The sequence below is a fragment of the Ascidia mentula genome, chromosome 5 (assembly GCF_947561715.1).
Source record: "Ascidia mentula chromosome 5, kaAscMent1.1, whole genome shotgun sequence".
In the NCBI taxonomy this organism is placed as follows: domain Eukaryota; kingdom Metazoa; phylum Chordata; class Ascidiacea; order Phlebobranchia; family Ascidiidae; genus Ascidia; species Ascidia mentula.
In genome coordinates, this window is record NC_138570.1 from 2,944,339 (window position 1) to 2,970,350 (window position 26,012).

At 37.5% G+C, this 26,012-nt stretch overlaps 2 protein-coding genes across 2 annotated transcripts; both read left to right on the forward strand.

Moving 5' to 3' along the window:
- The first annotated feature begins 1,225 nt into the window (after positions 1-1,225).
- Positions 1,226-17,467, forward strand: LOC145901911 (complement C3-like). Its single transcript, XM_082989727.1, has 43 exons — positions 1,226-1,281; positions 1,870-1,978; positions 2,633-2,725; positions 2,841-2,998; positions 3,258-3,342; positions 3,745-3,876; positions 3,938-3,983; positions 4,242-4,332; positions 4,536-4,644; positions 4,886-5,018; positions 5,991-6,115; positions 6,383-6,443; positions 6,757-6,848; positions 7,119-7,223; positions 7,419-7,514; positions 7,697-7,885; positions 8,054-8,117; positions 8,535-8,695; positions 8,856-8,982; positions 9,078-9,240; positions 9,660-9,788; positions 9,849-9,946; positions 10,347-10,489; positions 10,596-10,647; positions 10,830-11,005; positions 11,172-11,313; positions 11,569-11,641; positions 11,765-11,901; positions 12,096-12,180; positions 12,560-12,689; positions 12,953-13,176; positions 13,514-13,701; positions 14,004-14,149; positions 14,382-14,559; positions 15,060-15,190; positions 15,273-15,402; positions 15,600-15,754; positions 15,997-16,112; positions 16,326-16,436; positions 16,581-16,681; positions 16,754-16,866; positions 17,017-17,102; positions 17,213-17,467. Exons 1-43 carry the CDS (start codon positions 1,235-1,237, stop codon positions 17,418-17,420), a joined length of 5,238 nt encoding a protein of 1,745 aa, XP_082845853.1. The 5' UTR covers positions 1,226-1,234; the 3' UTR covers positions 17,421-17,467.
- Positions 17,468-18,696: 1,229 nt separating this feature from the next.
- Positions 18,697-25,005, forward strand: LOC145901708 (O-acyltransferase like protein-like). Its single transcript, XM_082989473.1, has 13 exons — positions 18,697-19,028; positions 19,362-19,513; positions 19,843-20,018; positions 20,194-20,339; positions 20,409-20,588; positions 21,176-21,365; positions 21,489-21,663; positions 22,113-22,192; positions 22,277-22,399; positions 22,614-22,806; positions 23,373-23,562; positions 23,996-24,154; positions 24,285-25,005. The coding sequence occupies exons 1-13, from the start codon at positions 18,728-18,730 to the stop codon at positions 24,464-24,466; spliced, it is 2,247 nt and encodes a 748-aa protein (XP_082845599.1). The 5' UTR covers positions 18,697-18,727; the 3' UTR covers positions 24,467-25,005.
- The last annotated feature ends 1,007 nt before the right edge of the window (positions 25,006-26,012 follow it).

Here is a 26,012-nt window from a genome sequence, read left to right on the forward strand (position 1 = left end):
CTTTAATATGTTGTCGTTGATAGACATGCTCAGATCGAAAGAAGAGGTCATTCGATGAGAGCAACCACCAACATGTTTCATTTGGTCCCATCAACATAATTCAACCAGAAAGCATCAGTCTTGAAGGTTCGTATATAAATACTTCCATATTCGTTAACTCAAACAGGAAGTGGTAAACCATTTTTGTTTTAGGAAAAGAGGATGAGAAGTTGGGCGAAGTTGAGCCGGATGACGAAGTGTTGTTTATTGCAATGCTTGTGGTCATCGCTTCTGTGTTGCTGGTGTTGGGTGGATTGTGGGCGACCAAGTAATCTGAATATCAACGCGACCTTTTATCATTGAGTACTTTTACCTTCGTCGCCAAATCCATTACGCTCAAGAAAGCAACACATGAATGTTTATTTTTGTGCCCCTTTAATCCCTTAACCTTGAAATATGTGCAGACGCATTCTACCATCGTCTGTTTTGTTTCGTCCCACTTTTTGTTTGTGTTATGTGTGGTATGACCTGGCGTTGTTAAAATTAATTTTTAAAAAGGCACGGTTAAATCTTTAAAATCTGAGTACTCTATAGTTTCCAAAATAATTTATCTTGTGTGCGTGTTGAAATTTTATTAAACGGTTGATTGTTGGTGATGTTGTGTCAATCTTAGAGATGAACTTACACTGTGGTTAGCTTTACGATTTTGTTTTTCAATTATCAGAAAGTAAATCAGTGACTATTAAGACCGTTTAACCAGCGATTTCAGAACATTTAAGTGTTTTAAATAGCTATGCTCAAAATCTTAGTTCAATTTAGATGATAGGTCCTACATTCACAACCCATTAACTACCTATCTAAAATTACTCACAATGAGTGATTTACAATTAGCGTCAGTGTGATCTCTTATCGAAAAACTCACAGAAATACTCACTCAATGGTATTTTCAGTTTCTGTGCTAAACAAGAATAAAAGTAAACAGTAGCAAAGTGCAACGTTAACTCCTACAGGTAACAATTACACAACTCTATAACCGACAATAAACACGATAAACATTTTAAACAGGGATCAACAATCAATAATACAGAGCATCGCCGTTGGGTTCGCTAGAACCGAAACTTTGTCGCATTACACCGAACCTGCTTCAGGCGAAGATTTTTCAGGCACTTTAACAGCTTGCAATGGAACCAACACTCGAGAATAATCGCATGCGGCTCGCTGCAAGCCAATCAAGCATTTATGCAGAACAACCAACATGCTTTCAACTTTATTCTTGTTTCTTTTGCTGGAAAAGGCGAAGGGGTAAGTTTGTTGTTGTTTGATATTTGTACAAGCAGTCTGGCAAAGGGTTTTTGTGTGTTTTTCGCAGTAAAATATCACCCTGTCAGTATTTTAAGTGTGGATAAAGCTTCCCTTGCCATAAAAAGTAGTCTGTGACGTTTTCCGTGCAGAAGGTTTGTGATGTAAAACTGAGATGCAGCTTTCCTTCAGATTGTTGATTTCATTATTGTTTCACCTAGAAGCGAGCTTTATGTCGCCTGGGGCATAAAAGGATTGTGACACACTTGCAAACGTCGGCAATCGAATAACTCAGCTGTGTTGTCTACAATAATTCAAAGTCGTCTCACAATATATGAATCCTCGCGAAATTTTACCCTGAAAAATCATCATGAAAAGCAACACTGAAAAATCATTATGGTGACGAAAACGAATCGAGGTCATTGACCCAAGAGCTCACATTTTGTAAAAATGCTAATTTGTAAAAGTGTTTATATCATTTGTTTAAAAATATATGGCAGCTATAGACCGGGAGCCTCCAACCAACATGTGGCCCGCGGTCAATTATACCTCTAGAATAGTGGCTTCTAACTCACAAATCTTTACGTGTAGGTTAGAACACACAATTTTGACCCCGAAAGCTTTGAGGGTTGGTGCCCAGGATACCGGTATCTTAAACCTCCATGGATATCAAGCTGCAACTTTGTCCTACTTTCTTCAGGTCTGATAATATTTTAATTAAACTGGATTCCGTGTTAACTGACCTACATATTTGTATGCTCTAGGGCAGTGCTTTTCAACCTTTTTAAATTCTATCCGCACTTTTCTGTGGCACGAAAATTTCATCCGCACAATGCGGCCAAACCGCGCATGAAATGTTTGCGAACCCCAGGATGTACATAACTAATACCAACAGGCAGGCTTCATGATAAATTGCATTTTCTTGGACGTTTCGAAATTTAAACGATTGCAAACCTATACCAAAAATTAAAGGGGAAGGATTAGCGTTGCTTCTTGAAGCTAGCGTACGTAACCAAATATGAAAAATTCTTAGACTAAATAGTCTTTTATCGGGCGATTGTCATCCGCATTTATCCGCACCATGTTGCCCATCCGCACAACACCAGTGCGGATGGTCCCACAGGTTGAAAAGCACTGCTCTAGGGAATAAGGGAAAAAAGATTTCGCTTACTTGACAATTACGAGCTTTCAAACTTTGTGTTAATTTAAGCTCAGTTTTTTGTTGTTGCCACAATCAGTCAAAATGAATTATGCAAACTTTATTCTTTTCCAACAAAATGCGAATAAATGTTTGTTGTTTTTTGGGCGCATTTCAGTTTGGGGTTAACGAATGTCATTTCTTGCATTTTCGCAGGACATGCCAAACCTTCAATCGACTTTCAGTCAATTCGACAACATTGCCCTTGATGCCGAAGCGTGTTCAAAACCCATCCCGCTCACTTTAACGGTAACAAACTTCTTCCTATTCAATACAGCCCTTTTTGGTAAATTACTAATCCGGCGATACCGAAACAATGGTTTTGCTCATCAACACGCACTAGTTACATCTTGTTGCGCCACAGGTGACAAAGGATGACATCCGCGCTTTCGTTGAAGGTCAAACGGTCAAACTCACCGTGCAAATAACTGGAAGTGCATCCGATTTTTCGGACACCGTAGAAATACTCGCCAGTGAAGCGAGCGGTTATATCTTTATTGCTACAGACCGGCCGGCCTACAGGCAAGTCTATTCACTCTATGTACATCAATGCACCATCAAATGATCGCGTATGTTCAGTTTGCAAGTGTACAAGTAATTGCGTAAGTAAGTGTAAGCAAGGTAACCCAATGCTCTTGGTCATTGATTTTGTCATCTTATTAAACAACGAACTATAATGGATTCATATCCGTTCAACCATAAATTTTAACGAAAAATATTGAAATACGAAAAGAAGTACTGCTGTATTGTATCAATTCTTGATCGGCGGAAGTTTTTGCAGACCGAAAGATCGAGTGAGAATCAGAGTGTTCCCTTTGACCCAATCCCTGTCTCCCAGTCGACAAAATGTTGATATTATTGTCAAGGTACGAACAACATAAGAATTAAAAAGAAATAAGTTCTGGCATATTTAATTTTATAATAAAAGAAAAGTAGTCACACATCACACCAATCTCCACGTCATGTTTCAGATCATCGCCTTTTTCTCTCATTATATATTAGTGTTATGATTTCTATGACTGGTTTCATCATTGGGTGCGAATTTTTTTATTATTATTATTACACGGAGTTGAAAAGCCAAATCTAATACGCTAATCATTATAAGCAAACGTTTGGAACACTGCTGTGTTCGTCATCGGTACTGTGAAGTAACTGAATGAGTTGCGACAAAGCGCTCACAAAAGCCGGCAAGCAAATCCAGAGATAAGCAAAACAATCAGGACTTAACTATCAAGTGTTTGATGTTTGATCACATTTTTGCAATATAGACGCCCGATGGCGTGGGGATTTCCCGTACACGACGTCAGAGACCTGAAAACGACTTCCTTGATTTTCACTTCAATTTACCCGAAGACCCAGTGTTCGGCAGATGGTCGGTGGAAAGTTTGTATGCGGAGGAAGTGAGTTACGTTGCGTCCACTGGACGCTGTATTCTCTTCACCTTATATTGATTTATTTCAGGGTTACTCGACCTCCACAGAAATTTCTTTTCTCGTAGAACGCTATGGTAAGTTTGACTTCTTAATGACGCACATCATCCAATTTCAAATGCAAGGCTTAAAAAGTAGCTCCCAATTCAATTCTTGTGAGAGTTAGACACAACACGAGTAATAACATATAGGTGCACAGACGTTTAACACTAAAACATTTCGTAATGTAAATGCTTTTAACACCGAGTGTTATGTTTTTTTATATTTTTTTCGGGAGTCATTTTGAAAACAAAAGGATGTATGTATTTTGGCTTTATTGTTGTTTCACGTTGTAGTACTACCGACGTTTAAAGTCACAATAGAAACCAAGCCGTATTTCCTCGTGAGCGATGATCATTTGAATGGCACCGTTAAGGCCTCATACAGGTAACTTTTTAAAACATAGAACGTTTTCTATTCCAATATAGAGTAGAAAGTTATTTTTAATTACAATTGTTAAAGGCGTTGATATTAAACACATTTTGTTAAAATAACATACATCGGCTCATTGTTTATCCCATGAAAGATAAACCTTTAAAAAGAAAAAGAATTTGCATTCTTAAAACTAACTACTGTACCACTGTGTGTAGTTACGGAAAGGAGGTGGATGGAAATTATTACCTTTCCGTGAAACTAAGGAAAACCCCCACCGGTAGTTCCATAGAAATATACAAGGAACCAGACAAAAAACAATACTCGGTGAGTTTTTAAACCAAAATAAATTAAAGAAAATTGTTGACAATTCTAGTTGTTAATGACCTGCGCCACGATTTTGACCGATTACATAATGTAAACTAGTTGTTATTATTTTAATTCCATTATTTTACATAGTTAGACAAGAGAGAAACACAGCGCTTTCAGTTAAAACACTCGATTAAACTGTTCGCCATCACATTTTAAAGAAATTATGGCCTTATGTTCCGACAAAGATCATTTCCAGGCCCCATTTGTTCGTGGTCAAAAGAAGTTCTCCGTAAAATCTGCGTTCATTTCCGCACACCTTAAGGAGGGAGAAACCCTCCAAACCATCAGCGCTGCTGGAGGTTTTTTACACATCGACGCAACTGTTACAGGTAAATCTAACACATATCGGCTTTAGTCGGAGAGAGTTGCAAGTGACAATGCGGTGGTATTGGGTAGAAGCCAAATAGCTTTAGGCCACATTGACTTTACTAGCAAAATGTGGTAGGCTTTAGCTTGCCTATGCGACATGTTTTTTCGCTTTTAATTTGTATGAGTCTTACATTGGAAATAAGTATAGATATGTCTCGCCCCTTTTCATTTGAAATTGATTTAATTTTGGATTGGAATTAATCTCAAGATAACTCGCGTCCGCCCATAAACAACCTAAATTTATGTTGTACTTTTATGTGGAAATCAGGCTATAATATTTTAGTCACGACCATCAGTATACTTTTTATTTTTATTATGGCTATAGAGCACCAATTGCAATCGTTTTACGCGCCATAGGTTGGCCACACCTGCTTTTAAGGATATACCAATATTATTATCATCATAACTCGCAACTTAAAAATACACATTATTATTAAAAGACATAACATCTTTGACGAGCATTTGTAAAAGTTGAGACTATACGTCGTAAGTAGTTTTGTATTATACCTTAACGTCATGGCAACGTCCAACGTTTCATGATAGGCAAAGCAAGTTGTTTGCAACGTATGACGGCAGCAGATTAACGAAAAAAACTCGGCCTCAGGCATGCGCAGCTACCGACCAAACTGGTTTTCATGGCAACGTTTTTTGTTTTTGTGCATTGCGCGAATTGCATCATGTATAGGAAGTTTGAACAAAATGTTTGTTGAACTTTGGTTGAGGTTTTATACGCGCAATGCACAAACTTTAGTGCAGTCGACTTTTTGTTCCAAAACACACAGCATCGGTAGTCCTTCCTTGGGTATTTAGGCATACAGAAACACTGCAACACAAAAACATATTGGCTTTGTTTTTAAAATATTTTTGTACGAAACCCACATTTGGAAACAATTTGTCAAAATAAACTAACGACGTTATTTATCGCCCTGCAGGCACAGCTGATGGAGTTCTAGAATCCGCCGTCATACCCAGTATACCCATTGTGACGTCACCCTACGTCATCGACCAAGAACGGGTCGCACAAAACTTCATCCCCTTTCTAACTTATACAGTACAGGTGATTTAACTATGAAGTATTGGGCACTGCATAGAGAAAGTGTGTGTTTTGGAATTATACCTTCACAAAGACAAACACATAGGGTGCATTCCAAAATTAAACCTGCAAATTAAACTACAACTTTTCATTTTGCGAATTATTTATTGCATTGCTGCTCTAAAAGAGCTTCTATTGGTCACATCGTTCAAGCATATAACACAGCGTTTTCGAAAGAAGCCACATCATTAAAACGATTTTGGTAAATATTAACCTGCTTTCTTATTCTAGGTTGATATCAAAGACGCAGCAGCGGGAACGGCAATTCGCGGAGTGGTCGTCGTGGTAACAGGTGAAACTCTTGAATAGTTTTCACAGAACTTGTTGTGGTTTGGGCACATTTCATTGATTGTTTGTAGATTAATTTTGGGTCAGAATTATTCGCAGTTAAATTGACTCCAGGTTATAAAAAGTATTAAAAATTTTTGTTGTATTTTTTTGGGAACACCAGGTATACCATTAGCACCTCAATGGTATACTGTCTATTACGGGGCAACTTCTTTTAGAGACGTTTACTGTTTACTTTTACCCAAATATATGGCAGTCGCCAACTGCTTTGAATATTGCTTGATGAAAATTGGAATATATTAACTTTGTTTTTTTAGCGGGGGAAAGAGAATATCCACCAACTATATCAGATGAAAATGGACAAATTAACTTTCTTATCGAATTCGCTCAGAATCAGAACCAGGATCAGGTATTCCCATTTTTAGGTTTCCACCTTCACTAAATAAGACTTTTTGTCTTAACACTTTTGTCTCAACTTGACCGTAAGCGTTAAACGCGATCTGTGACTCGTTCGGCAGTGTTTGCTACGTGCGCCATGTAAATAGACTTCTTATGTTACGTACCTTGGCAGGTTGTGACAAAAACATATGCGTAATACCAAACAAGCGATTAAAGTTCAAAGTAAATCGTTTCTATCTAACCCCCAAATTACAACACTGTTGTCGTTTTTACCATCCAGGTTATTGAAGTTGCTACGAGACAACCTGACTTAGCTGCAGCTGATCAAGCGACGGCAAGATTCACAGTAAAACCATATGTATCACCCTCAAATAGCTTCTTGCAGGTAAAACTCCTCTGTAAATGTTCGCTCCATCACCTTACACGCCTGCATTGTAATAATTAACGAATTAAACTACGGTGGGTAAAAACTTATTACATCACATTACGTCTATTTTGTATGTACTTTCACAAACAGGCTTGAACATTTATCACTGCTGTCAATGTTACGTTGTCACTTGAGATTGTATTTTATGTGAAGGTCACCACAACAGACCACGTGGTGGAAAGAGGTCACCAACTTCAAGTCGTTTTCAGTTATCAGCCTCTGCCATTGCGAAGCGAGATAAGATATTTCGTAAGTACTGCTGCTGCTGAGTTGCTGCCTGGATTAACAATGCATAATATACTTGGTGTTCCTGGCCAGCTATCTATTTCTCAAGATTTTTTTTCGTTTGTACGTTTATCATTTCATTTTTTTAAACCCACACACTTCATAGTCGAATATCTTCCTTCGCGAAGCATTTTGATTTTCCCCAGGTTTTATCACGAGGAATGATCGTCCACCACGACTTCGTGCGACCAGTGGCGGCGAACCAGCAGACGACAGTAAGAATCACTGCCACACAAAGCATGATACCATCATCGCGTCTTGTTGCTTATTACTTGAACGGAAATGAAGTGGTGTCGGTTTCCATGTGGTTCATGGTCGTGAGCCGATGTAAACAGGTGCAAATCTAAACTTTCTCCTTTATTGGGGCCACCAAGTCGACATTTTTGTTTCAATCCCCGCTACTTTTGCGCAATCCAGTTGCGGTGCAAAGCTTATTACAGACAATAAAATTATTAGTGAGATGTATTTTAACATTAAAGTAAATGTTGTATGTGTCTGTTTAGGAGTTGGAAGTAACCGTACCCGAGGAGGTTTCTCCAGGAAGAGTTGTCACATTTCAACTTCAAGGTACACATTGCATTGACTACATGCAAATTTGCATACACTTTAGTTACGTTTGTTACTAGAATATTTCTTCCCAAACATTTTAACCAACGAACTTGGCGAGAATAGTTTAAAAAACGAGAAACCATAATTTTACCTCAAACGATTACACGTTTTAAAAAAGTACAGTAAGTACTTTCCTACAAATTTTGACCCGCTAGGTGCAGAATGCGAGTCTTCCAAAGATTATTCCACAATCAATTAGATTACATCAGTTGTGCAAACTCATGGATTCCTCTGATCCGATACCAATTTAGGCTACTCGACCAAGGCTATGCAAAGTAGACAAATTAATCGCGGATACGCCAGCAGGATAACCAGGATTCGAATCCCGGTGCGGTTCATAAATAAAAAAAAAATTTGGGGCATTTCCTTCTCCAGGTGCACCAAACTCCGTCGTAAGTTTAATAGGAGTGGACAGAGCTGCTTATTTCCTCTACAACCAAAGCCGCTTGACCAGGAGTTCGCTGTTCGACAAGATAGCGAAGTCCGACCAGGGTTGTGTAAGACACGGAGGAGCCAATGGACAGGACGTCTTTACCGTAAGAAAACTACTTCCACTACATTATAGCAGATATTTTCGGATTTTTTTAAACGCTTATGAATCGATAACACAATATTGCAGCTTCTCCAACATAATCTATAACGTCAGAATGCATCAATACTTTTATATTTTTATATTTAAATGTTGCGCAACAACAGGGGGCGGGACTCTTGCTGGCAACAAACAACCTTCAACCGGTAGCGGTGGATTCTCTCAATTGCAATAGAGGCGTGGCCGGAAAAAGGAGGAAACGCACAACTAACAATCAAGTTGATGCGACACTAGGTACAGAAATGGTTTATGGGTTGGTCAACTTGTTTTCAAATTTCCTGTTGAATTGCAAAAGTGTACATGTCCTGTTTTGTGTTATTGTACAAAAGTTAGGGAAATGTTGGAGAAATGCCGACGACAGGGCGGGTTGAAAAGTGTTACCGGGGAGGGATGTCAACAGCGCGCGAAAAGAGTCAAGGAAAATTTTGACAGCACATTTTCTACGTGTTCCAAAGAGTTTCAAGCAGCGTGCGTCGTGGCAACTGTTAATCGGTTTGTTTGCTACATAGAGTTTATACATTTTTGCATCCAGCTTCTTATACATAAAGTTGCAGTCGTGTGAAATAAGATTTAAAGTTTCTTCTTATTGTTCCTGAAACTGTGTACGAGCAACGAAAACGATTTTTTAACCTTTTTTCCGTAATTCCTATGTAAACTCTGTCTGTCCGTAAGTGTACGTGCTACTGGATGTTTAACCAGATACGAAAATGAGGCGGACGATTGGCAAGATCGGTCAAGGCCGACCAATATGTCAAGTAGAAAACCTCGATAAAGTGGGTTCGAATCCCGGTGCGGTCAAACAATGCTTTCCTTCAACAAACCAAACGTCGATATTTCCAATTAAAATATATTTAGTTTCAGTCCAATAAAATTGTAAAACTTTAAGCTGGAGTCCATGTTATTTGTGTCAGATTTAAAGCAATTTTGCGTGGACAATACGCGAGAGCAAACGGCGAAGCTGAAAACGCCGCTGAACGACTTGCCGAAGTAGCCATAAGATCCGACTTCGGGGAAAACTTGGTCTTCACAACTGTCCACTTGTAAGTACTAACCCACAGAGTGATAAATACTTCATGCACGGAATGTTTTTTTCACCTCAGAGACGCCGAGGGTAATTCAGGACGTGTGAACCGAAAGTCAAGGGACAGCATCACTACCTTTGATATTGACGCAGTTAGCATGCAGGAGAACGCCGAAGGTAAAAAGAAACCCTGTTTCAACAACGCGAATACGTTTTGTGTAAAAATGTCTGGTTAAAAAATGCTTAGATTTAGTCCTCAATTCACTGTCTTCAAAACTCCATGCCATATTTGCTAATCTGTACCACCCAGGACTTGTAATTTAATGATCATAAAGTGGAGCCAATAAAATAAATTGTGTAATCTGTATGCAGCTTACACAATTGTAATTTAATGTTATGTGGCAGCGTTTTATTCATTACTTGTTTGAACATTTGGTAAAACTGTATGTTATATTGCATACTCACAAAAGTATATTCTACTTGTATCAATTGCTGATGTTTTTAAATGCATATTTGAGCGTAATATTTCATTCATCATCGTGACAAATTTTGCAACACGTAAATATTATTGTTTCAGAGGGGTTTTGCGTGGCCAAACCAGCACAAGTCCGGGCTTTTAAGCCAGTGTTTATCCAAGTTTATACACCTTACTCTTTGCGAATACGTGAACAAGCCGGTCTGCGCCTGGCTATCTTCAACTACGGCCAGCTGCAAGAAAAGGTGTTTTTAATATGATGATTTCCGTGATATTTTAAACGGTTTGGGTTAAAATGACTTGATGTATATAAGGATTGGTAACTTTTATGACGCCTTTTCTTCCATTTAGGTTTTGCTGGAAGTAAAACCAAACAGAGACTTGTGCACTTACTACCAATCAGGTGAGTTGCGGCATGAAATTACACGAGCTGTGTGTTTGACTAAAAACGGCATGTACACTGATTCACAAAAGGATAACTTTAAACCGATTCATTTCTTTTATAAATGTGTTTTTGTGAACAAACTAATGTTAGTAGCAAACCTGACCGTTGATCTAATTAAAACTGCAAACTGAAACTCCCAGGCCAATGGAGTCGGATTCTGAACACCACCGTTCTCCCATCAAAAAGCAGTTCGTCTTCCATCACCGTTCTCCCTCTGCGAATCCCAAACAATGGCAAGGCAAACATCGAATTACGAGTCGTGAGTCAGCGGGATGGACGGGTTCTCGATTCAGTTCGCAAGGAGTTACTAATAGAAGTATGTCATAAAATACAGTGTTGCAACACCTTCAAGAACTGTTGGCTTATTAAAATGCATCTGGTTTTGCCGTTTAACTGTTGTAAGAATTTGTGTTTCAGCTAAGTCCAATAAATATTCCCAAGCCCTTTACTAGCGACAAAACAACGTTTATCTGTCGTCTCAGGAACGCGGGGAGGTCAAAGACATCACTGGCAGGAGTTCTCCAATAGACCTGAGACAGCAAAGAAGCATAAATTTCAATTTACACTTGCGTTTTCCAGAGTTCTTTGTATTTGGGTCACGGAAATGTTGGATCTACGCTTACAGTAAGAGTTTGGTATAACCACAATGCAGGGTTGACGCTTTTGTGTGACGGCGAACTTTCAAGCCAACAGGCCGCAATAATAAACTTTTTTCGGGTTACCTGAAAACACATCTCAAAAAAATTAATTAAAATTATAAAATTACCTGATAAAATTTTTTATGGTTTTATCAACTTCGATGAATCATTGGGTAATTAAAGTGTTCATATTTAATTTGATAATTATCCCAACTACACAGTGTCGATCATTTCTTTGCAGCCAATTTTCTGGGGCCAACGATCGAAGTGGACCCAATCACCGAGGAACCAAGAAACGTCCACAGTTTTTTTAGGTATCGAATTCATTAAAACAAATAATCAAGCAAAGAGATACAATTTTTCGGCGTCAACATTAGAAATTTACTAAAGCAAAATTTGTATGTGCACGGACACATGATAACCATCCGAAATCACAGGTTACCATCAGGATGCGGAGAGCAGCTCATGGGAAAGTCCGGACAACTGGTTTACGCCCACGCATATCTGGTTGACACAAATAAGATTCAACCAGGAACACCACGATATCAGCAATCTTTAAATTATATCGAACAAGGTGAAACTTTTAAGTGTACTTATGTTGGTTAAAATCTGTTACAACCACAGCTATAAAATTGATATAATTGGCAAATGAAATTATGTTTGTGGTGAAGCGACTTGCTCAGTGGTATATATTGCAAAAAAATGTGCCATAGAAAAGTCAACCTCCTAAAGTTGCTCAGTTTTAAATATATGAAAAACTGTCATCAGGTTATAGTCGGCAGCAGAGTCACCGAACCAACAGAGATAGGAGACGACCCTGGGCTGTATATAACAACAGTCCACCAAGAATCGGGTTCGGTCTAATATGTAACTTGTATCCAATTAACTCTGCAGCTGATGTTATGCAAACTTTTATTTTCCTGTGACCACTAATCGCCCACATATTGGTTAATTATCTGGTTGTGATGTTTTTTGGCCACACCGGGGTTTAGACCAAGGACATCCTGGCCACGAATCCCGATCAGGTTTTCTTCTTGGCCGGTGTTGAGTTATCAGAAATAGATATGTTATATTACGTTGGTACCTACCTGTAACGAATACTGGAAACAAAGTGATAATTTTACCCACGAATAACACACGTGACGTTTTATCTTTTTTATAACGTTTTATTTATAAAGTTGACAGCGGTTCAAAAATATCGACGCAAGTAGGTTAATTCTTCCCAATTTTAGACTGAATTCGTACGTCAACAAGGTTTACAGCAAAGCCAAACAATATATACCGAATCTGGACGTTGGTCCTATTTGTTCCTCACTTGATTGGATGTTAGATCAACAAGGCATTGATGGATCTTTTATCAGCGTAAGTGGCAGAAAACACAACATTAGCAAAAATTAAGGTCGGCATTCTGAAATCATTTGAAAAAGAGATACGTAAAAGAGATACGGGCTGCACTGCTTCCGGTTATTAACAAAAAAACAAAAATTAAAATGAGGCTGGTGCTTCTGGTTAAAAATGTAGGCAATATTCGCTGATCATTCACGTTTCTTTTATTTATTCTTGTGTTATTCGTGCTTTTATTTACTTACTGCCTCCGGTATACATTGTCACTACAATATATGCAGATCGCAGAGTCACTAGGAATCCTAATAAGCATGGAAGAATCTCGTTCGGTTTGTTCCAGCGCACTAAACAAACGAGTGGTTGCATCAGCGGCCAGAATCGAAACTTACCTGAGCGCCAATAGAAATAATGCGGCATTCAAAGTCCCTCGCGGAGCTGCAAAGCTGACTTACGCGTTTGCCCTCAGGAATCCAACTTCGGCACTTACTAGAGACCTAAACAGCCGGTAAAAATGTTTGTGTGTTGTGTTATAAATACTGGACAGTAGTACTATAGTGAGTTGTGCGTAAAGTGATACAGCTATAAAACTTTGCAACGTGATAAAAATTACATAGCCCAACGTATTTAAAAAAAAATGTTCTGATAGAAAATATTTTTGTAACCGAGCCTAATCTATTTAATTCATAATTAGCTATACGGTAGCATTACGCATTAAAAACATTTAGTAGTTTTATTGCATTTTGCCAAACTTTAATAATCAGTATAGTTCTATTGTTAGTTGTGGGACGACAAACGTTTGGATTTAAATCTACCACATCAAATTTTTGCATTTATTTTTTCAGTCTGCTTTCGATGAAACAGACCATAGAAGCTCTTGATCTTGTTTACTGGAAAGGCGCAGGCTCGAACCAAATTGCAGGCATTAACACGCAAGCTTACTGGCAAACTCAACGGCCCACACCTAGCGATGTAGAGGCAACAGCTTATGCTTTACTTGCACAAGTGACCATCGCGAAAAGCAAACAATCTGGTCAGTGGTAGTTAATTAATATTAGGACAGATTGATAAGTGTTCCTTGCATTTCGTTACATAGGTGATGACCACTTTGCAAATGTCCCAGTCTTACTAGCGTATTTGAAAGCACACATTGAGCTCAAAAAAGTCGATCACAAAACTTAAACACTTGAACACAGGAGAAAAATGAAAACCCTCGTGCAAAGTTAATGTTTATTTAGAAAACATGTTGCGATGTGACTAAAATCGAACGTTAAAATCCAAAACTGCATGCCAGTAAACAGGGTCTGTGACAATATACAATTCACCCGCTTGCAGTCACCGTGGAGGAATATGCTCTGACAAGAAACATCGCCAAGTGGTTGATAAGCGCTAGAAATGAAGTCGGAGCATTCATTTCAACGCAAGACACGGTTATTGGACTGCAAGCTTTGGCCGCGTACAAAGCTTGGTTTGACAATGTGGTGAGAGCGTGTGATGTTGATGCCCCCAAGTCAATTATTTAGCAGTACTATAGATTTTTTTTGTTTTTTGTTCAATATCGTGTTTCCAAAATTTTTTTAAAAAAACGTGATACTTTGAGGGAACCGTTTTTTGAACATAACGTTACGTATTGTACCTATGCTATGATTGACTCAACTATTCCTCTCGATTGATTTGTGTCATATACTTTGTTAGTACTTTACAATTACATAGGACCCACCTTCTCAAGAAACGGACATTAACCTGACCTTCAGGGGAGCACCGGGCACAGACTGGGCCCCTGGAAGTGAACACCAAGAACATATGGACGAATCAAACGAGAACTTTAGACTAGAAGTTGAGGTTCCCGAGGCCGTATTCCAATCAGAGACGGTCCACGTCACCGCCTCAGGTTTGCTACCTGTTCCTGAATGATCGAACAGCTTCGTACAGTGGTCACTTTACTATTGCCATAAACCGGTAGTACAAATTTTTGGAAGTTTTGACCTGTTGTAATCAAAACATGTATAATGCCTGTGTGTAAAAGGGGATTAATATTTTCTTTTATAAATGGCAGAAAATAATGCACCTGCATTTTGACATTGACTTATTAGTTTGTTGCTCTGATTCGTCTTTAATATTGTGCTTGCGCTATACTTTTTAAATGCCATGCAGCTTTTGTCTGATTGGTTGTAGTAAGCCTACATATTGTTCATAAGTCCGGCATTGGACAAAGTCTTGTATGTACCTCAACTGAAGCTACTCAAAAGCATTATTGCCCAAACATTTTTTTCGATTTTTTTCGATAAAAACCTTTTTTTCAGTGACAGTAGAAGGAATGACTTTGTTCTTCCCCTATGCTGACGAGTATTGCATGATATTTTTGGTAATAAATTTGACGTTGATGTCCAGGTTTCGGGGAAGGTGTGTTGTCGTACCGATGCGTTTACCGGAGCCAAGTTGAAGAGGATGTTTGCAGTATTAAACTCGACGTCGACTTAACTTCTGTGGCTGGTCGGAGCAATCAAGTGGTGAAAATCACTGTAAGTTCACTTGGTTTAGTATTTTTATTAACTAAGTTTGAAAGTTTTTTGGTTCCTTATAACAAGTCTACGCTATTCTAAGGTGAGGGTTTCTAAACCTGATGGCCCACCCATCGGAGTAGGAATGGTGGAAGTCGGTCTTCTCTCCGGTTATGTGGCAGTCACAGAAACCTTGAATAGGCTTGCAGCTAGCCATGTGGTCGACGGTATAAGTAAGTGGAATGCATTGAGATATTTAACTGTTCCATTTCTTTTGTGCATCAAGTGTATGATGCTTAACTTTGGGTGGTATGCAATCGGTTTAATTGGTTTATTTTTCATAAAGGAACCTTTACCATTCCTTTATCACTTTATTATTGCTACCTTGTGATAAATTGTATCAATACGACGTTGCCTGTGTCTGCTGCAGTTGATCGTTACGAAGAGAGCGATCAAAAGGTGATACTTTACCTCCGCGAGATCACCAACGAACCGCTCGCACTCACTTTTCACATGCTCAAGTTCATTCCAGTCGCAAAACCCGAACCAGCTAAAGTGAAAGTTTATGATTACTACGAACCGACTGTAAGAAATTGGATTGTTTTCTCTTTGTGATTTTTATGCAAATGTTTGTTGTAGGCAGCAAATTTTATTTCAACCATTTATAAAAGTACTTGTTGGTTTGTGTTTATGCCTAACCTTAATTCGGAAAAATCACGTATTTTGTACAAAATCTGGTCAGGTAAAAAAAAACTCAACTGACGCAATAAATAGACCCTGTGATCAGGACTTGTGCGATTGCTTTTAACCGAGAAATCACTTCATAGGTTCAATGTGGAAAGTTCTATGCCCTCCCCGGTCATTTGGAGACTCTACGAACCGCCAACTGCAACGGTGACAATGATTTGTGCAAATGCGCTGAAGGGGGATGCCCCAAGTGTAGGTAAGTTGTCCGCACAAGCTAAGAATCTTAATAACATCAAAACACAAATCAAACGAAAGAACTATTTGATTAAACTCTTGGTTGTATTACAATGTCCTCTAAAACAACATGTAAGTTACTTAAATGCGTGTTACATTAAACTGAGTCATCCATGTGTATCACAGCAGGTGGACATGCAACAAAATAAACTATAAAAGCGTTTTACCAATGTAGAACAAGAGATGAACAGCTTTCCGACTCAGCCTGTGTAGAAGGCGGACCTGGAAACTGTCCAACTTGTTCAAATCCACCATGCAAGGACGTTTACAACGATGCATGCAGGAGGTAAAAACCGCATAAGTTTGTTTGAGGTGATTTTCAATTATTTTCGTTCAATTTTGAAATAGTTTCATTTTGCAAACAGCATATGGTTTCCTATGTTCAGGAAATGTCGCTTTTTGTTTCAGTGCCTTTATTGTTTTCTTTTAGTAAATTCGCTTTTATTGTGGAAATTACACATACACTGCCGAAATATTCCAACGAAGTTTTCGTGGAGTTTAAAGCTTCTGTCCTCTCCATTCTAAAAAAAGGTTTGCATGCATATCTTCATAGCTTTGTTGTTGTTGTATTAGAGGATATAATGTAAATCATTGTGTCAATAGGTAATGATGTTGGTGTCCAGAGGAACAGTGAGCGATTGTTTGTTACCAGAAATGATTGCATAAATCAGTGCAGAGACCAGGCCCTCGAAAATGCTGCCAGAAATTCGGGAAATGTAAGCTGCTGTTCATAGGCTTTTGTAGACCAACAAGGCGTAGGGTGTGTAGGAATGTGTATTGTTTGAAATGTGTCATAGAATAAAACGTTACAGGTGCTTCATAATGTTACTTGTTTGGCTAACAGCTTTCTTTTGGTTTGTCTTAAGTCTGACAGATTTCTGAGGAAGGGAATGGTCTTGTTTGTCTTTGGAAAAATACAGGATCGCTACCGGAAGCGAAACAACGTTGTCACGTAAGGCAAAAACATTCATAACAGAACAAAATTCTTGAAACAATCCTTTAAAAAGTCTATATGATAAACAAAGCATTACGCCTATATTAGTAAAGAATTGAAACTTTTAGAGAAACGTACTTCCTGGATGATCAGGCGGTGTTGGAGCGATATATTCCACAAAGAAAATGCGAGAGTCAAAGGAGGAGATACAACAGATTCAACTGCGATGTCCCAACCCCCGCAGTTGCTCAAAGATGCAGTATTATCACCCGGTTTATTGCCGCCTGCGACAATATGGCCAAAATACAAAGGAAATTGGTCAGCGAATGCGACTAAACATCTTGTATCAATTCAACGATTGCTTGATGTATACTTTGTAATAAAGTTGCTTTGTTGTGCACCAGTGCGTCAATTCCAACCACTAGCCCAACATAAACAGATTTTACTGTAGCGCAGCGAAAGTATGCTCAGATTTGTATCCTTGTTGACCGTTTGATTTCTTTAATGCTAAACATAAGTTATTTAGGTCGCCAGGATTTTTGCCTATCGCTGGGGTAGGTTCCTTGTTTACTACATGCTTAATTCGACTTTGGTAGCCTTTTCGTCAACGTAAAATGTGAAAACGCAACAGGACTCAACCAGCAAACATTGATTATTCCAACGCCGACGCCTTTGGCGGCTTTTGATAACGCATGACTTCATGTTTAGTGAATGCAATCAAGGATACGTTTGCGATGGCAGGATTCCAGCTAGATAACAGCACCAAACGTGCGGCCGGATTTCACAATGAAAGTTACAGTGCTTTTCTCCCTGGAAAGGCTACGTCATGATCACATGAGCAATGACCAGCAGTTTTTGTTGTCAAGCTAAATTTGCGGGGTTGTGCAATGAATGGGACCAGGGTTGCCATTTGGCCGTCTTCACGGCCAAATTCCAGAAATTTGGCCGTTTGAAAATTGGCCTGGCCGCGAAAAAATCGTTTGGCCGTAAGGCAGATATTTGGCCGAATTTGGCCGAATTTCACCTGGTACTATATAAATCCACAAAAGGCATTGCTGGTTTCAGGTTATCAATAGATTTGTGGACGATTGTGTTGTCATAAATATGTCTCCGAAAAATTGTTACGTCATAAACTAATCTTGACTGAGTTTGTAAAGAATTATGCTGCAATCGTAATGCTTTAGCAACATAACCGGTTTTGAAACCACTGATAAGCATACAGATGACAGTGTTTTAAACATACAATTTACGAATTTATTTCCGGCTATATAGTCGTTTCTTTAGAAATCATCAAACTTTTAACGTGATTTGGCCGAATTTTGGCCGTAAGAGAAAAAAAAATCAAAAAAGTGATTTGGCCGAATTTTGGCCGTGAGAGAAAAAAAATTGGCCGTCAAGTGTTTTGACCATCTGGCAGCCCTGAATGGGACGAAGCGGCAGTCGGCTGTGTAGTTTGTGGGTTGTGATTTACAAACAGTTAAAAATACGCTTGTCGGGTTGAGTAGGCGCCAATGCATAGTTGTTGATTAAAGAACTACATGAATATTAAGTGCTTTGCCCACCAAACAAGCTTTTTTATTAAATTAGTATATATTTATTCTTGTTTAGCCCCGTCAGGCTGTTTTTTAACTCTTAGCCAAACCATGGCCGTTGTGTCAACTGTGCTGATAGCCATTTTGCTATTGGCGGCACAAAGCAATGGAAATATATTTACATCTTCACCTCTGACAGCAATGGATCCTGTGCATGGAATAACCAACCATGTGGCTGAAAACATTGCACCCTTGGATGAAGAGATCCTCAATTTTGTGCAAAAGTTGACACCGGCCCTTGTATTTAACCAATCTCTTTCCAATGACAATTTGAACTTAAGTTCATGTGTTACAACAATTGGAAGAATTGCAGAGGATTTGAAAGACCATAAAAGCTTGTACGCAATACAAAGTAAGAAAATGTAACCTATTAAATGAAAAATTGTGTACCATATGTATAGCTAAGTTTAAAACAAAAAGTATATATTTAAAATACATGTATTTGCCAAAAGTGATATTAATGTAACCTAAGGTAACATTGTTAACTAACAGAAAGTAAATGTCTGTGTTGAGAATATTTTGGTAGCCTATCTGTTAGATTTTGTTTAGTTTGCAAGTTATAAACTCATCACTTTATTGTAACTTGTTTGAATAGATTTTAATAACTGTGAGATGTTGTTGTGTAAAACATTTGTAACTATACCCGGTTGCAATAATTTAATGTTTCAAAATATTTCAAATTTAGTTTTGGACTCCTGGGCAAAACTAGAAAGTGGAGTGTTAAAAGGAAACCTTAATTGGATGGGTCGATACCATGAATGTATTGGTGCATCAACTCCTCAGCACAATATCACCACTCAGTATTGTTCTACTCACTTTGGAAAGCCTCCTGCACCGGTAAAATGTGTTTTTATTTTACTAGAAACAATCTGGTTAAACTCTCGTGTTCACTTTTTTATGCAGAAATTTAGATTATAAAGTGGAATTTTTACTAACCTTATACATATCTCTTTTAATAGTACTTTACAATCAATATGCTAACCTAAAAAAGTATTAGATTGCGTTATCATGCTTCTTGGCCATTATTAGTTTTTTTTATAAATTGATGATAAGTGTGTGCTCTTGTGTTAATCTGAACTGATTTGTAGTGCTTAATTGTAAGCTTTGGATATATACATACTTTATGTGATATTTTTTAAAAAATTTTACCTGATAAACTTTTGCAGGGGCAACTTGGAATGACTGGTCTGTCAATGGCAAGTTGTTTTCCACGCGAATGCTCGACTTCTAACATCTCAAATATATTTCAAGCTGTTGCTAATTTAACTACATTGAACTTGCAAACATCTGTACATTGTCCTGTTCAGTTTGAAAAATGGGAATTTAAGGACATCCTTGGCTTGTAAGTAGTTGTTTCGTTTTTTTTTCGGAGAAAAGTGCATGCAAATGTTTTGTAGATAGTGTTATACCTAAATTTTTTATATGTGTGTATTATTATGTTTATTTGATTCTGAGTATAATTACGATGTTTTCATAGAGGTATTTAAAACATATTTTAACTTCATATTTCTTTGTAGGTTAGTACTAATTTTCTTTGTGTGCATTGTATTGGCTGCAACTCTTTATGAGTATATCAGTTCAATTATTGGCAAAAAACATGAACAGGACACAGAAGTTCTTTACACTGATGCTTTAAATGGTCATGCTCCACAATTCAAAACAGGTAATATTTTTTGTGTGATATTTTTCATTGGTAAAATCTTTTACATGGGTCGTTTTTTTGGCTTTATAGAGGCAAATAAAGGCATGGCACACAAGCTCATATTAGCCTTTTCTGCCATCGAAAACACAAAGCGTCTGCTGAATACTGAGCAAAGACCAGGAGATATTCATTGTTTGCATGGAATGAGATTCATAAGCATGTCCTGGGTCATACTTGGTCACTCCTTCCTGTTTGTGGCATACTATGCAAGTAAGTTTGCGATTAGGCATATTTACAAACTAACAGGGTAAATTAAAAACTGGCCATTTAGGTTTCTACTTGCAGTAATTGATGTTAAATCGCGCTGTGAAGTAAATTTGTGCTGTTGAATTGCTCTTCACTCTTGAATCACGGCCTTTGATTTGTAAAAAAGAACAAAATTACTGTAAAACGGAGAAGAGCTAACAAAGCTTGTTTCTGGAAATTGCAACCTGGGACAGCAGGTTGTACTGACTGCATAACCACAATCCAATGTTTACTGTCCGTGTATGTGCAGTGTTGGCAATATTTCCAATGACAAACATGGTATGATTGTCACATGATTTCTGCATATTAACCTTTGTACTGTGTGTAATCAGTCCCTGTACACCAAGGTTGCACAAGTTATTTTGCAAAAAAATATACTATTGCTAAGTGTGCTTTATTAAACTAGTGTAGTTTGTATGTAATCATTATAATATTATATTTATCAATCATGAAACCTCTCTGCTTATAAACCCGTTTTAGATACCCAAATAAACAACAGTCCCACAAGTTTGATGTGTAGTCTTAAATATTTCCAATTGATGTATTTGCAGACAATCTTCTCTACCCTGCAAGTTACCTGACCAATCATGTGGACTTTCAAGCGATAGTAAATGGGACTTTTTCTGTTGACTCGTTTTTTTACATCAGTGGACTGTTGGCTGCTTACTTAGGCTTGCGCCAACTAAAGAAAACTGATGGAAAAATCAATGTACCCTTAATGTACCTGTTACGATACATAAGGCGAGTAAAGTTGTTGTTTTCTGGTAGTTTGCAATGTACACTTATTTCCATTAAAATTATTATAATACAAACAATATTGATACTACTGTCAAATACAGAATTTGATGGTGATTTTGTTTGCAGACTTACCCCAGCCTATGCTTTTTGCATGCTGATGTCCATCAGCATTTGGCCAAAGTTTGGTGAAGGTCCCATTTGGCCTGTACTTGTCAGACCTCTGGTAGAAAATTGTCAAAAGTATTGGTGGAGCAGTTTACTTTATATAAACAATCTCTATCCAAGTGTGATGGAAAGCGAGGTAAACCACCTTCATTGTAGTTTTACGGCCACTATATTAAAATTATAATTAAGTAGGGTTACAGAACTACATAGTTTCCACCCCATTATAAGGTAACAACAATTATCTTTAAAGTTTTTATTCGTCCATATTGTATGCAATGCAGATGTATATTTTCCACAGAAATACAAACTTGAACAGTAAATTTCAAGTTGCAACCAAAATTACTTTGCAAATACGCTTTGCAACTAGTTTGTCCTTTAAACTTTCTCCTCTTTGGATACAAATTTAGTCTCTCAACAACTAGACATGTGGCAAAGATCTGCTAAAATTTAATAATTAAAATATTACATACAAAATACAAAAGTCAACACTACTTTTGTAAAAATTCAAAATTGTATTGTAATTTATCTTATCCCATAGGCACTTAATAAGTTAACCAAGCTCAGCATATTTTTACTTTATTTTAGTGTTATGCTTGGGGTTGGTATCTTGCAAATGACACACAGTTCTATTTGCTTTTGCCCATATTTCTCGTATTATTGTACAGGTAAGAGTTAGTACAATGTTAAAACCAAAATTACTGCTTTTTTCAAAAATTACCCACATAAAGTGTACAAATTTTTTTTTGTAGGTTTCCAAGGGTTGGAATATTTGTGACCATTGCAGTCATGGTGGATAGTGTCACAGTGACTGGGATATTTTCTTCTCTCACCAAACAACAGCCACAAATAGTCACAATTGGACAACTTGCTGGGTAGGCACTTTTGTAAGCATACTGCAGTTATGCAGAAAAAATAGTAATCAATAATTTTTTTTTAAAACTGACAACTTTCAAACAATTCCATGTTTCTGTTTTAGGGCACAGAAGGATTTTTCTTTTGTTTGCATGCAATAACATCTAATTTGATAAAACCTAATTATATCACCAGAAAGAATGAAAAGATAAAATTGTAATCAAATACTTTCAGAACTGTTTTGAACCCAAAACACAGCACTCTGGGTGCTGGTGCTGGTGCTGGAAATGGTACCACCCCTACAGATTACAGCATTTACCTCAGTGACCTTTATACTAAACCATGGTGTAGGATTGGTGCCTATCTTGTTGGTGTTTTAACTGGTTATGTGCTACATACATACAAGGGAAAGATCAGAATGCCTAAGGTACCAACTGTTTATTAAATTAGAAACACTACATACGGATTTGCATGTAACTTGAGAATTCTAAGACGGCCTATGGCGCACTCAACATTAACATGTTTTTAGAATTTTGGCAGTATGCTATCATCATTTCAATAAATCTCATGGCTGGCTTCACTAAATTAGGTTTAAGTACATTGCAGCATATTTATTCTTTATTAAATGATTTTGTGAAGGTCAAACAAAACTAAGCTTGTATTGTCATCAACTGCAGCAGCATTTGATATTTTTAGACATATCTTGTGGTACTTACCATTGTAGAAATGAGTTGGTCATCTGTATGCGTTTGCATTACCTTGATTGTATGATGTATTTCCTGTCACTAATGCCTGGCAACAAGATATTGCAAAACAAATTAAAGATATGGTTCTACCTAGGTGTATAGCTTTATATCTATTAACATTCATTAGAAATAGTTTGCCCACGACATTTTTCACTCTTCAAAACATTCCTATTAATTTAGCATTTGTGTGCAGTTAGGTATTGCTGGCTTATGAGTAACTTTATTTAAATATTGTTTGTGGATTTAGGCTGTTGCATTACTTGGTTGGGCATGTGCTGCAGCTATCAACTGCTCCATAGTTTACGGACTCTACCCAACAGTCAGAGAAGGTGGTACACTGTCTGTAAATACAGCTGCATTCTACAATGCTGTTGCCAGGCCAATGTGGTGCATTGGGCTTGCTTGGGTTACTGTGGCATGTGTCAGTGGTTATGGAGGTAAGATTGGAACAATTCTGATTCAAAATATTTGTAAACCCAAATTAAAAAGTTCATGATGCTATCTGAAAAGAAAATATCCTTTTTTTATAAACAAGTTCCAAGCATGCAAAACCATGCAGGTGTGCTAACATGGTAGTACAATGTCAGATAACAGTGCACTTTATTTATTAATACATTTTTAAGGAAAGCTGGACCATTTACAAACTGTACTTTAACAAATTGCTTTTCTTCATGCCGAAAGTTATCTTTATTAACTACCTAACATACACACAAACTAAATGGTGTATTTGTATTGTATAAAAAGATAAATGTTAATGTTCACTAAATCTTGTACATTTACATGGAAGCTGATATTTTATTGTTTGGTTTTAGAGGAATTTGTTTTTAAACCTCATGTTTTCATGACAGTTGAATGTCTTTTTTTGTTTAGGCCCAATCGACAATTTTTTAAGCTGGAAAGGGTTTATTCCTCTCAGTAGATTGACCTACTGTTGTTACCTGCTTCACCCATTGATAATTTGGTGGTTTTTCGGAACTCAGGAAGTATTAGTCCACTACAGCATACCATATGTATTGTCTATATTTATAGGTGGGGCTTGGTTGTTTATAACGTGTGCAACTAAAGTTGGCTGAAGATAATTAAAATGATTTACTTTAGACAGTTTACATTAAACCTACTGAATATTGCAGTTTCGGTACATTGTCATATTTGCCTTCAGGGTCATTGGTTCTGGCGCATCTGTTTGGTTTTGCTGTGCACTTACTTGTGGAAGCTCCTGTGATTATAATTACAAAGACTTTAACTGGCAAGTTGACGGAACAGAAAGCAACCATGACAACAACAAATCACTTACAGTTCGCCAACAACTCAATCACTTTTGAAGGAGATTCCACTGCATAGTTTTAGTTAGGAATCTTTTTAACTTTTTATAGTTTTATAATGAACACAGGCACAAGTTTCAGTTATTTGCTTGTTAATTAAGTGTTCTTTGATCATTTTAAAGATTTGTGTGGTCGTTTAATGAGTTCCAATTGCCCTGTAGGAATGTTACTTCATCAACTAACTTTATTTTAGCGTGTGTGTTATTCTATATTTTCTTTTCAAGTTCCTCCTGATTATTGGCTTGATGTAGTGAAATATGCAAGCTATGAACATGCACTGTTATGTTTTTGTGTGGATGCATTTAAATGTAATTTTAAATGATTTTAAGGGTAATTATTCTTTTAGTGTAATTGGAAAATCAAAGTAAGCCTACATTTTGTAGTTTTAGCAACCTTTAAAAAAAATGTTTGTTGATTTGTTTTATTCTTCGTTAGCAATTAATGGTTCCTCATCTTCCTCCACCTGTTTATGCACTATCAATGTTCCATTAAATTATTTCCTAAATGCCCAAACGTGGTGACAGGTTCCAATCGTGAGTGTAAATAAAATTACAGAAGTATTTGTGTGACTTGTGTTTGTGTACTACTTGAAAACTCGACAGTTTTCCAGGCAAATACTAAAATGGAGACGGAATTTACACTTAGTTTCGCCAAATAGGCCCACTTGGGTCATCTAACAATAACTGCTGTTCTGTTTCAACACTAAATAATAATTAAGTTTGGTTTTTCAGGGGTAAATTCAGACATGTTCCTTTTTTTACCGCTGTTGTGCTTTAGCATGGAGTTTTTGAGATAGTCTTGGCAGAACTGTCGTTAGCGACGTAAAGCGGACGACTCCACCAGAGTGAAATCAAAAAGATTGTGAATGTCTCCCAGTAAAAAAATGCTTTCAGTGAAATAGGGCAAAGCGCCGCTCGTTCAATGAAATTAATTCTATACTACGATGATATTACGGCGAAAATACAGGTGGTCTTGGGGAAAACAACGGCTCCCCGACACCATTCAGCATTTTCGGTGTGCTTGGGTATAGGCACATATATACGTTTTTAGAGTTTTAATGCGGTGCTGGGATTATTTATTAGTTGGAATTTTATGAGGGGACCAAACAATACTTGCCAAAGTTTTGCGACACCCAGTTTAGTGCAAACATGCATAAAAAAAGTTGATAAACCCCTGACACAGACTATATTAAACAGGATTAATAGACGAAAGGCTTTTGTCCAAGTTGTTTTGCAAGATAAATAAATAAATCACATTTGCTCCTAGAGGCGATAATTGAGGTTGCTTTTACTGGTGTATGTTCCGTAAAATGTTGGTAAAATATTAAAGATTCGCCACAGAAGGAAGTTTTCTAAAAACGATGTTTTATATGGCGAATGTAGAATCAACTTGTTAAACAGTAAACACCTGTTTATTTTTAATAGGTTTTTTGAAGGTTTTCACAACAAAGTTTGTCAGAATCCGTAAAATAGGCGATGTACCGGCATACTAATGACGTCATGGAATGCTACAAACGACAGTGACGGCAGTCATGATGTGTTATTAGGGGCAGTGTGTGTGTGTTC

Bases quoted from the DNA above. Each gene is read 5' to 3' on its own strand.
- LOC145901911 (XM_082989727.1), top strand. From the start codon at position 1,235: ATGCTTTCAACTTTATTCTTGTTTCTTTTGCTGGAAAAGGCGAAGGG. The intron at 11,006-11,171 runs GTATGTCATAAA...CTGTCGTCTCAG, and splicing joins GCAAGGAGTTACTAATAGAA to GAACGCGGGGAGGTCAAAGA. The intron at 15,191-15,272 runs GTAAGTTCACTT...CGCTATTCTAAG, and splicing joins ATCAAGTGGTGAAAATCACT to GTGAGGGTTTCTAAACCTGA.
- LOC145901708 (XM_082989473.1), top strand. From the start codon at position 18,728: ATGGCCGTTGTGTCAACTGTGCTGATAGCCATTTTGCTATTGGCGGCA. The intron at 21,366-21,488 runs GCGAGTAAAGTT...TTTTGTTTGCAG, and splicing joins TACCTGTTACGATACATAAG to ACTTACCCCAGCCTATGCTT. The intron at 23,563-23,995 runs GTAAGATTGGAA...TTTTTTGTTTAG, and splicing joins ATGTGTCAGTGGTTATGGAG to GCCCAATCGACAATTTTTTA.